Genomic DNA, 12,616 nt, shown 5'->3' with positions numbered 1-12,616 from the left:
ATCTGTATTTAAAAAAAGAATCTTCTCCAAGTGATTCTAACAGGCAGGTGAAGGTTTTGAACCATTGTATTCAGCATACAGGAAGAAGTTGAGACAAGAAGAAAAGCTAGCACCGAATGTGGAAGATCTTAGAAGTCACATTGCACTTGTGATTATCAATAGATTATGAAAGGATCCCCAAAGTCTTATGAAGTCTGCATGCCACTGACCAACCCTTCATCCAAACTAAACACACAATTTTGCTTTTTGCTTGTCTACCTTGCAGAAAAGGATGAAAAGAAAAGGAGTCATATGAATCTCAAGGGAAAAATGTTAAGCGATATTTCAGCAAATATTTTTTCCATAAGTTATGAAGAAATCTTCTGGTGCCCTGTGAGTATTAGGATATTTAAGCCATTTCAAAAAAAAAAAAGCTGATATTTGTAGCTACTTTACAGTGTACTGTTATGAAATAATCTATGTATAGATTGTTAAAGGAATAAAAATATTCCGACTTACATGAATCTTCTTGGGTCATCACATCAGCAGGAATTTTTAAAAATAATTTTTCGTGAGTTTCTAGAGATAGGGTTTGGATAGCTTGATTATAAAACCTACCATATGTATCAACTCTCCTTCCTTGCTTTCTAGATAGCAGATTAAACATTCCTGGACATGTGAAGCCCTGTTTTTAATACCAAACAACATTTGCTCCACTATAAACCTAAGAGTCAGCAAGAATCTGTGTGTGGGCACCTCTGTGTTGCAGGAGTTCAAAATGTTGAGGAAAGACTGAACCAAATTGGAATTCCCATCAGTGACTTTCCGACTTGCACGTGGTTTACTGAGAACAACGGTCTTGCCATCAAACAATCCCATTGTACTTCGTACCTTTCTTGGGAGAGTACTCCCCTCCTGTGGTTGTTTATTACATTGTGTCTAGTCACCCTTCTGCTGCTTTAATCAAAGCTTATCTTTGACCCGCCCAGTACCAGTGACACCTGGATGTAGTGTTCCAATCTGTTAGTTAAATAAGCAATAAATGAAAGAATAAGTGAGTGAGTAAGTCACACACCTCTTTGGCATTCTATTGTACTAGTCATCACACAGATCGAGTTAGCACATTTATTTTGCTCGCCCACTCATTCCTTCTGTTTTAACTGGAACCAATCTTATGAGCTGTGTGCTGAGTCTTGACCATCAGGAGGAATGCCACTGTTCCACACCCCCCGCCGGCCGCTCAAGGCTAACAGTGTTGGGAGGAAAGTGAACAAAGGTGGTTCTGGGGATTCTGTGCACAAACACACACTGCTGGTTCACACAGTACACATATTCCTTCAAAGTGAGAAGCAAGCACTAGCCAAGTAGCTAACGTGAAGTGATGATGTCATTCACCTGAGAGTAGCTGAAGACAACCTGTGAGAGTCATTTCTGGACTTTCCTATTTGACTACTGCAGGTTTAGCATAAATAATTCTAACATGAACCATTCTGAGACAGGAAGGTACTGGTTGGATGCTTAACTCAGAGAAAATGTGGGACTGGTAGTACAAGAAAATTCTGAGTACAGAATAAGACCTAAGAGAGGAAGCTGTGGGTCACTGAAGTTATAGGCCTTTGGAGTACCTTGTCTATAAACCAGTCAGAGGAAACAGGCCACAAAATAGGACAGAATCAAAAGAAATAAAGGAAGTCTGAGGAAATTTTAATGATTGGAAAAAAAACCCTGTTGATTTTGTTAAATTCCAGTCCTGCACTTCTAGTATAAAATAATTCCATGTTCTTAGACACTTTCAATAGAAAGAGAATGTTATAATTTATGCTATATATAGAACATTATTTTTATATGTATAAACATATGTATATATACATGTATGTATACATAAAACATATTATTGCTATGTCAAGCTGTTTCTCTTAGTCTAACAAGGAAAGGAGTAAAAGCCCCAATTGGAACAGGCATATTAGGGAGTGGAATATACATACTCATCCTTGTCCACCTTTTCTCGGAGCTTCTTTAGTTGTTTGCTCTGGCCAACTTTCAAATTTTGAATCCGATTCTCAAAGTATTCATCTTCTTGGTAGTTCAACTGCATTGCACAAAAGAATTGGTGAAAAATATTAAATCCAATATTTTCACAATTTTTTTTTTGTTAAAAAGCATGTATCCACTTAATTATTTAATTTTCTTAGAGCCTATCAGTGCATAAAGTTAACTAAGGACATTAAGGCACGGGTGGAATGAAACATAACAGTACATTTTTATTCTACGTGTGTCAAGCATTGATCTAAGTAAATGCACAGTATTCATTTAATCCTTCTAATAATCCTATTAACCACGTGCTGCTATCCCCAATTTTAATTTGGGGCATAGACAGTGAAGTCATTTATCCAAGCTTGAATGGGTTGTGGAATTGGCATAGGAATATCAAGAGTCTAGGTTTTGAGTCTGTTCTTTTAATCTTTTCACTTCTGGAATGAGTCCCTAGGACTTGCAAGCTGAGGCCAACTCAGGCCAAAGAGAAAGTTAAATTTTTCTGTAAATGGAAAGAGAGGAGAGGGCATAATGGTCTACAAATCCCAATGATAGGATAGTAATTAGCAGATTAGGAATCCTCGCATCCTTGGATCTGCGTAAGGATCGTCTTGTTGCCAGCAGGTGCATAGGCACTGTGATGAGCACAGGTGAGCAGCAAGACCATCAGTTGAGCCTGAACTCAGCACTGTAGGAAACTAGCCAGCCCTCCTCTCCTTGTTAACCTACCAGGGGAAAAGAAAGTGAACTCCTGGTTCCCAAACACTACATTTTTTGTTTTTTTTTTTTTAAATAGAGGCGGCAAGGCCCAGTTTATGTAGTAGAAGAAAAATGAAAAAGTGGAACCAAAGAGTCCTTTGACTTTTTCACCTGTGTAAGTTGAGACGAGGAGCTTGGGGCCCGCCTGGTACCCATTATCTTCCTGCCCAGCCCCATGCTCTTTAAAGAACACTGGTTACCTAGATTAAAATGGAATAACAATAGCCAAATATAACCCAGGTTAATGAAACAAAGGCTAAAACATAGTTCTGGGTTCAGTGCTGAGGATTTTGTCCTTTGACCTATTGTTCTAGGCTACTTCATATGCTTTCCAGAATACCATGGCTGCAAAGAATGGTGCCAGCCCCAGATGTCATTAGCCAACAATCTTTGGATCAGAAGCTTACCTCCAAGTATTCATTATTCAGTTTGTTATCATTTGAAATAATGTCATCGGGATAGCCAATTCTTTCCTTAATTGCCAAGGCCTAGGAAAATTATAATGCTGAATGTGAGAAATATTATGTAACTTTCAAATACAACCATTACTACTCAGTGTATCCACTAGTACTAACTGAATACTCTGAGCTACACTACATGTCAAAATAATATTTAGCAATAACAGATCTTTGGCACAGCTCCTTCTTGGATTACAACACACAAAAAAAGCAAAAACAATTATAAAACAGGTCTGAACATCTGGAATTTAGTTTTTAATTGTCTTGTTCTTTCAGAGAAAAGCTTTCCCACGAAAACTGACAAAGTCATCATATCACAGGTGTCGTGCTTTTACGAAGTTTTCCTGTGAAAGAAATGTTTGGGATCTTTTCAGAGGAATATTTAGAGTTTCTGTTATAACAAATTATAATGATCTTTCCAAATTGTTCTTGTAGCAGATAAAACAGATATGGGTGTATAGAGTTAGTGCTGATATTCATTCTACTTGCTATTTCTCTTTGTTTTCTCAGAGACATTCGACTTTAGATTTTGTCATTTCATGCTGTTCTTAAACAATCTAATTAAACTGAAATCTTTCACGAAATGAAATTTTTATCTCTGAGTTACTAGCATTGACACTGAATGGATGTGGGTCTGTAACAAATCTATTGAATTAGTCTAAGATTTCCTCATGAAATTGGACTGCATATGTGTTACAAATGTCACCTAGACCAAGCCCAGTTTCTCTACCAACTCATGACAAATCAGTCTCCATTCAGTGACACTTTTATTTCCTGAACTTGTTTGCTCCAAAACTGTTCTCACATTCTTTGCAGGGACACGATTTTACATAAATAAAATGATAAAATAAACATCTTAATCTGCAAAATTTGGGTGCAATACGTCTTGAAGGAGCTTGCATTTTTAAACGTGATTCTCCATTATACTTTCCTTAAACATCTTTAAAATTAATATTTTGCTAAAAATGTGTGTTTTAAAAAATTTCTTGCATCTTTCTTACCTTTTCTTCAGCTTTCTTCTTCGTTTCAGCATCCATCCAGGTGAGGTCATCTAATGTCTGAATGAAAACATCCCGGATTTGTGCAATCAAATCCTCAACCTCAAACAGGAAGAATGGAAGGCAGATCTAAGTAATGAATCCTTTGTTTCTAACAGAAATTGTAAAAGATGGAGCTATTTCTTAATTTATGCATAATATGTTAACATTTGTAAATTCATAGACAAACTGTGAGCAAAACAAATGGGTCCAGGAATCATTATACCAACACTTCTGATTTCAAAGGTTATATAATACACACAATAAATTTAGAGATCTTCGGAATGTAATTCTTTCCAACATCATACAAGTGCTAACTTGAAATATTAGCTGTCATCCCCATTAGCAGGTTAATTAAGCATAAAACAGCATTTCAATAGATTCTTTCACCATATTGTCTAAGTTCCATTGTCATCATTTCATTAAAAATGAAAAATGGAGAGTATTTCTTGCACTTTAAATCAACCCTATTTACTCCTAGATTTTTAAGAAAACGCAAATTCTTGATTGAGTTTGAGAACAGCAAAGTTTCTACATGACTCTATCAACAGAACATATAGCGGAGCCATCTGAATACAGTGCTCCTGGAAAAGGTACCCTTGATTTTAGACTAAACAACATTAGAAGCAAAAAAAAAAAAGATGCTCGGAGGAGGCAGAGTGAGATTTATTGGAAAACAAAGGAATATTATGATTCGGAGATTGTAACTATATTATAGACAATTATAATTGCCCATCAATGCAAATGGAAAATGTACTGCAAATCTGATAAGGTTTTATGCTGAAGTCATTACCACATGTTTACTATCTCCAGCAAATGCTGCTTCCACATAAAGCCTTCCCACAACATTTTGCATATTCCCATTGACATAGTTTACACAATTCCTCCAAGTTGCAGATTCTGATGTAGTGCCATCAAGGGCCTATGAAAGAGAAAAGGGAAATGCCATTTGAAAAAGTAGAGGGTAGGAAAATGACAAGAGCGCCAATTTCACATGACTATTCCTTATGGCTCCATTAAGTTCTTGCAATACTCATGTCTGTTCACAATGCAGGTATCCCTGACCTTTGGTAAAATACAATCCTACTGGATTATTTGCTTAAATGATATGAAAACAAGACATATTTTCTGAGGCATACATTTGTAGTACCTTCATGTATTACAAGTTAATATCCTTCCAGAAAGCTTTGGAAAAGAAAAACACAACACTGTACTGCATGATTGTAAACGTGAAGCAATGTTCAATAAATGTAACAGGGGAGTAATCTGACATACACGAAAACACATTCCTGCTTTTAATGTGTTAGGTGAACTTCAGGCATTTTAGAAGAGCTATGTGTCTGCAGATTTATTACCCACAACCCAAGTAAGGGAAATTAGCACAAAACAATTATTTCATTCCTGGATTTTTAAAAGACGTCTGCGTTTTCACTATTAAAGTAAAAATTAGAGGCTTCAACCAATCAAGGGTAATTTTCTTTCCGTCAGTTTGCTAGAATCTCTTCTTCCTCGAGCCTTCAGCCTATTCCCTTCACAAGAGAACTAAAACAATCATTATATGATGTAGTAAGGTTACAAAGTTCTCTCCAGGGTTGTATACTCTTATTGCCCACATCCGTGTAGCCCATCAGTGTGTATGTCCAGTGTGCTACGAGCACCTGAAAACCAAGTTAATTGAAACAGATACCCTTGAATTGACTTTTAACACAATAACAAAAAATCAAGGCTATATTCTTTCATGAACCACTAATAAGAGATAGCATTTTAGAGAGCCATGCAATCCTCTTGCCACGGTAGACCACCAATGACTGACAAAGCCCACGAAGACTGACGTCTCTCCTGGGTGATAGCTCCTGTCTAGGTGCACAGGAAGTGGCATTTGGCATTTTGCCTATTGGCAAAGATCACCACTTTCTAGCAGTGTACAGGGAAAGCCTTCATAACCATGTATCTCTTTATGATGTAAGTCTTAAGAAAAGAGATTTTTTCTTCACCTTGCGGAAAGCATTTCCGGACTCCTTGTAGGTTCGGCTGAGGCTGCTTACAATATCCATTATGAATCGCCAGGACATTAAATTTTGAAGATCTCTGTATAAAAAAACCCACCACCCAGCAACAGAAAAGATGAGGCTGTAAAGCTTCTAAAGTGCAAAATGAATTGTAAACTTTGAGGACAAAGGCACTCTGACAGACCTACCTGGGAGAATATTTGGTAAGAATGGGCTTAAGTTTGGTTAAATACTCTGGAGCATTAACAATCACATCTTCCTCGTTTGGAATATTAATATTCACAGTTGACATAATTTCATTTGTGAAATTTGACCAGCTGAATGGCTGGAAAAAAGCAGGCATATAACATTCAATAATCATGGATCTGTCTTCTGGGTTTCAAGATTCAGTTATGTTCAGAGGTCAGACATTAAGGGGAGTTTAATAAATAAGTACATAAATGCCATAATGACCAGCATTGTCATTGTTAAGGATTTCCACTCAACTATTCCAATAAGTATTTAGCTAAAATTTAGTTCTACAACATGGTTATTTAGATAGCAGAATTAAAGCAACGATTTGAGACCAAAAGCAAAACTTTCAAACTTAGAGTATACACAATTAGAAATTAGTTTCTGTCATCATTTTGGTACAACCAACATTAAAAAAAGAGAGAGAGAAACTTAGTTTTAAAAATACAGGATCTTGGGTAGCTGTTGGGTACAGTGCCTCTACTAGGGTTGCCCACACATCACATCAGAGTGTATGGGTCTGAGGCTTGCTCCTGCATCCAATTCCAGCACCATGCTGATGAACACTCTTGGAGGCAAAAGACGTGGCTTAAGGAATGGGGTTACTGCCACCTGCACAGGAGATCAAGACTGAATTCATGGCTTCTGGCTTGAAATTGGTCACTCAAATGTAGGTGTTTGGAGACTAGATCAGTAGATGGGGGATATCTGTATCTTTTTGCTTATTAACTAAACACAATAAATAACAAAACAATAAAACTGACAATTTCTTGACTTGTGTCAAAATGCAAATACTAATATTTTAAAAGGAGTTATTAAGAAGTAATTAATAGAAACAGTAATACATGCCAGTGAACCATGTACTCTATGTGAAAATTTACATCCCAGGGACAGTGATGCTATGAAGCCAACAAATACATTTTAAATGATGAATACTGGATATACAAACCAACATTTTAAAAAAAGTTTAGTTGAAAGGCAGAAGGACAGAGACACAGACAGAGATCTTCCATCCATCGATTCATTTACCCTATGCCTGCAACAGTAACAGCTGGATTAAGCTAAACCCTGGCTGCTGGAACTCATCCCAGGTCTCTTACGTAGGGCAGCCAACCACTTGAACCACCTCCCAGGGTTTAATCAGTAAGAAGCTGAAATTAGAAGTGAAGCTGCAACATGAACTTCATCACTCTGATGTGGGATGCAAGTGGCGTCTAAACTGCTGTGCCAAATGCCTGACCCTGGCATGCAGTGTTCATACCCCAGAAACTGCATGGGAAGTTGCCAAAAGATGGAATAGTGTGTGTCACTGTTTAAGTAGAAACTGAAACTGTTTAAGATAATCAGTATCAGAGTCTAATATGTACATCCAAACACTGAGCACTCCAGTTACTAAGTGTGAAGCTAACAGAGTCATCGTGATTCTTCATGGTGGTTTGGTTAATTTTTCCCCAAACATGTCAATAAAACATCAAATATATTAAAACGTCCTATGTAAGGAATAGCTAGAATTAATGCTAAAGAGAATTTTATTACTGACTGTGGTACTTGGTGGATTTACCTATGCATATTGCTTGATTTCTCACCCATGTATATGAAAGCAAATACATAAGCCCCATGACGCTCAGTAGATGCTATTGAAGAGAAAAAAAAAGTAAATTGCTTTTAAAAACGGATACTGGGCCGCAGATTTTCCTTCTTCTCTGTGGTATATGTCGCTATTATTGTTCTGAATGCCTCTGCATCCGGCGTTGGTGAGAAACTGAAAGTTTCATGAGAAAATCAGTGTTTTCAGAAGTTTTAATTTTTCTACACATGCTTTTCCATAATAGTCCCTAATGTTATTTCATAGCTGCCTTGAAAATTATTGGATGTTAAAAATACAGTCTGAACCTTATGCACACACAAACATGCACACACACATAAATTATACATGTAGTAAGATTTCAAGTGCTTCTTTATAGATGTTGTCAATGAAATGGTTAGTATCTAATTCATTTTGGAGCTCATTTATTTCAATAAGTAAATTCAAAAATATGAAAGAAAAAAGTATTTCAACATTACATTTGTAGAAAGCGGCACAGGAGTACACGTACCTTCCCGTCGATGTCTAATGTAAAGTTGTTTTGGATTTCTGCCAATGTCATTTTGTTATAGCGAAGCATCGGATCATGTCTATCTTCAGATTTAGTTGTAGCCTATGGATTTGATTTTTTGTTAGCATTTTAGAACTAAGGCTTACTCAGAAGATTACAGCTACAGCATAAGGAAAAGGTGACATAGGACCAATAAAACACAATTAAATGTAAGTGCTACTCATTATTTTGCAATTCATTTTGCTTGTTTTAATTTTTTTTTTTTAAATTTTGTGTGGTTCATGATATGGTTCCATAGGCACAGGAAACCCCCTCACTCCCTCCACACCATTACAATAGTATGGTCCTTATAGTATACAGGAAGTATAGCATTCTATTGTCAAGACATATTTAAGTTTCACTGAGAGTCCTCTTTTTATTCTGGAGTAGAGATGCATACTGCAACATATCTTCACTTTTGGTATGCTGGTCTCCATTATACAGTCCATCTATGAGAATATATGTACGTGCATGTTACCTACATATCTATTTAACTTGCATTTTGCTTAAAGGTTGTCTTATAGCAGGGAGAACATATATTTGTCCTTTTGGCATTGCTTCTTTCATTGAGTATAATGGTCTCTAGTTGGGGATATCTGAAAGAAAAATAAAATCTAAGAGATTTTTAGTAAATTCACTAGTAACTACTGAGATTTGGTTTGGGACCCAAGTCTGAAATTCGTAAGAAAAAAAATCTCTCTATATTTTAATCCCCACTGACACACATAAGCAGTAATTTTGGCTATGGTTAATGACCAGCTCAGATATGCCTGTAGCTGCTTCATATTTTAATCGCCTTATATAATATTCTTCATCTGATCCCTCATCACTGCTCATCATGTCTCCCACCCTCACCACTACTATTCACTCTCCTAGTTAAAAGCAGTCAAAAAAAATATAAATGTGCAACCATTTCTACAAGCATTCACGACAAGCCATCCAAAACATTCCTAGTACAAAACAGAGTTAGGTTGCAAGTTATCCAAAGAGAATGAGAACATCATCTACTTTTGTGACTGTCCTGGTTGCCTAACCAGTCTCTTCATGCTTTACACTCAACACCAACTATTTTTATTTTTTCTTTACTAAATCTAAAAGGGAAATAAAATTGGAATAGCAACTCCCCTACTAGTGATTTGAATGAGTAAAAGCAATTTTAAGTGAGAAGAGTCAAAAGGCACATGTTTAAAATAAAAATGATTTCTCAGTGACAGTGTTGTCAAGTTTCCCTTGAGGACGTTTGTTTATTAATTCACTGAAAAATGATTTACTGAATGTCTTTAGAAATGGTTCTATACTTGACGCTGTCAAAACAGATACAGTTGATGCCAAGATGACTAAGAATCTATGGCAACCTCAGGGTCAATTGACACGAGTGAAAATATTATTGCCACTGTTATTTCTGAGGGCTGAGACCTGTCGAAGGGAGACATGACATGGAAATCCAGGAGTGACAGACACTAAGGGCAAGAAGTTGGTGTCCTGTAACAATTCTGCTTCCAACAAAGAACCTATCAAACTGTCACTCATCGAGTGGCAGCTCCAAGGACAGTCTGGTTCTGATTGGAGAGTTTGGGCTTAGGAAAGCTATAATTGCCCATTAAGAGGTTCATGCTTCAAGATTCTCACGTGTCCAAAAGCAGTGGTGAGTGGATATCCGGCTAAGGTGCAGATTGTGGATTGCAATGTCAGAAAGAACTCTGTGGGTCTTAGACTAAATCTCACCATGGGTTCAATTAGTAACTCAATGCTGCCTGGACTAAGTTCACTTGTTTGGGCCCCAGTCAAGAGAGGGCCCCATCAGAGAGAGGCCAATTAGCGAAAAAGGTGCCAGCTCAGTACCCAAGCGTTCAACTAGAACAAGAGAAAATTCAGGGTCAGATTTTATTGTTAAGTTTCCCTGTTTGATCTCTCTCAGTTCTGCAGCCTGACAGTTTCAAACCAGTGATATCACATTGCCATGTGACACAGAAGCTAATGCTTATTAGCAAAAGAGTGAATGTAGTCTCTATGACTGTAAATAATAAAATAAAAAAAGAAAAATTGAATATGTCAAAACGAAAGCCTCTTTGCATATGCTTTGAGTCTCAAGGGCATCATGGTAAGATTTTGATGCAATCAACTTATAATAAGTGAATGACTATATTAGTTTAACATTCTTCAGGCTCAGTGTATCTTTTGGCTTTCAGAGGTCCGGTTCTCTGTAATATTCTCCATTTCAAAGGTCCTCTCAAGCTCTGTGATTCATGACTGAACTATACATTTTCATCACCTGGTTAAGCAGTTGTACTTTTTACTCTTAAAATATGATAGAGAAGAGGAAGGAAGAAAAAACTGCTGAAGTTATTCAATGCATCACAAAAAAGTATCTTACATTTGCTATTTCTTTTTCCAATTCCATGACTTTATTCATTTCCAAAGAAATCTGGTTTTCATCAATAGGTAGTCCTTCTTCCTGACGAATCAATTTTGCCACAGCAATCATAAAATCCACATACGTTGTACAAGCCTACAAATAAATAACAGTAAGCTGTTGTGAAACCTTCTAAATATTCATTATGGTAATTTAATTTTAGATTTATTTTCCGTTGAGAATTAACTGTTAGTAACAGAAAAAAAAGAGCAGCATTATCACAATCCTTTCCTATAAACTAGAAGAAATGACCTGCACAGATTCTAGGGGTCAATGTTTCTTTGAATCAGGGATTAAAGTAAAGCATCAAAGTCTTGCTTGAAATATAATTAGTAATTTATAAACACTTGGTTTTGGAGATTTCAGGGTTTTCAATTTTCTATTAAGTTATTTTGTCCTAATAAGAATATAATTGTAAAACATTTGGTAAGCAATACCATAAAATTCTTTTTTTCTTTAAGTAGTAATACATTTCTTTATAAAAATCCATTTTCTTGGTGTTTTTGCACTCAAATATATCATAACTATCTTTTTAATTTTTCAAGAAAAGATGGCCACAGACACAAAAACGACTAGTTTATCTTATAGCTGCCTCTCCCAATCAAGCAATATTTTTATTATGAAACTGAATTTGCAGGAGCTGTATACCACATTGCTGGGCATATCAGTAAAGAACTACACTAGCATATGTTTTTGTGAAATTTCACTATAAGACACCATAGATTTGGATTTTAGCTCTCTTATGATGACTCTGATTCTCTGTGTTTCATCTTCACAATTCTAATTTGCAAAACTCTCCCCAAATTATCAGAACCAAATGCAACACATGTTGCTGTGAAATATCCTAGTTAGGTCTGGGTAGAGTATAACTTGCTCACAGCATGAAACGTACCAAATGTGTGGTAATGCACTTAAGGTTTTCATGGCTACTAGAGTGTTTTCTGTCCCTACTAACTGTTTATAAGTGAAACAGACACCCTTATATTCCTGTGAGTGCAAAATCACATCTGCATTTATAAGAACACATTGTCAAACCTAAAAGAAACAGAGAAATGAGAACAAAAATCAGCAAACGAAAACTTAAACGTAAAATTATTAATTAAAAAGTCCAAAGTTTGCATGTTGGTGCTCTGTGATATTTATTCAATGTGAACAGTTCCCAGAAAGAGAAGCTTTATTTGCTTATTTGTTCATTTATTTATTTATCATGGATATCTTGTGAATTTGGAGCTATGTGGAATCTTTAGCTATGGCCATGGATCTGCTACTTAGTAGAACAAACTATTTTTCAGCTGTGAAACTTCATTAAAAAACAATTGGCAAGATCACAGAACTGAAAATATGACTTACAAAACTCATTTTTTTTCTTATTAAAAGGCATCAGGATTCTTATCTCATTTTGAAGTTAGCAAATATATTTGAGTTCAGAGCTCAACAGGCTGACTATTCCAAAGCCCATGGCTTCAGTGTTAGGAATTAACTGCATCTCAAAGTAATAAATTCATCTGCCTTCAGCTGGGAATTACTGCTGAGTGTGAAAGCGATGGGAATCTGTTGAGAT

The 12,616-nt window shown here is 36.2% G+C and overlaps 1 protein-coding gene across 3 annotated transcripts in view; it reads right to left on the bottom strand.

The window, feature by feature from the left end:
- MME (membrane metalloendopeptidase) overlaps positions 1 to 12,616 on the bottom strand; it is an 85,307-nt gene that overhangs the window by 27,266 nt on the left and 45,425 nt on the right. For all 3 annotated transcript variants that reach the window (XM_058661466.1, XM_058661467.1, XM_004598085.3), the window contains exons 9-16: positions 11,017 to 11,151; positions 8,604 to 8,705; positions 6,465 to 6,601; positions 6,262 to 6,355; positions 5,061 to 5,189; positions 4,232 to 4,330; positions 3,180 to 3,260; positions 1,965 to 2,068 (exon numbers count right to left, since the gene is read on the bottom strand). In XM_058661466.1, the coding sequence (XP_058517449.1) occupies positions 1,965 to 2,068; positions 3,180 to 3,260; positions 4,232 to 4,330; positions 5,061 to 5,189; positions 6,262 to 6,355; positions 6,465 to 6,601; positions 8,604 to 8,705; positions 11,017 to 11,151 (881 nt within the window). The remainder of the gene's footprint in view (positions 1 to 1,964; positions 2,069 to 3,179; positions 3,261 to 4,231; positions 4,331 to 5,060; positions 5,190 to 6,261; positions 6,356 to 6,464; positions 6,602 to 8,603; positions 8,706 to 11,016; positions 11,152 to 12,616) is intronic.

The sequence above is a fragment of the Ochotona princeps genome, chromosome 3 (assembly GCF_030435755.1).
Source record: "Ochotona princeps isolate mOchPri1 chromosome 3, mOchPri1.hap1, whole genome shotgun sequence".
Classification (NCBI taxonomy): Eukaryota; Metazoa; Chordata; class Mammalia; order Lagomorpha; family Ochotonidae; genus Ochotona; species Ochotona princeps.
Note: the sequence above shows the minus strand (reverse complement) of the source record. Positions and strands in the feature narration are given on the sequence as shown.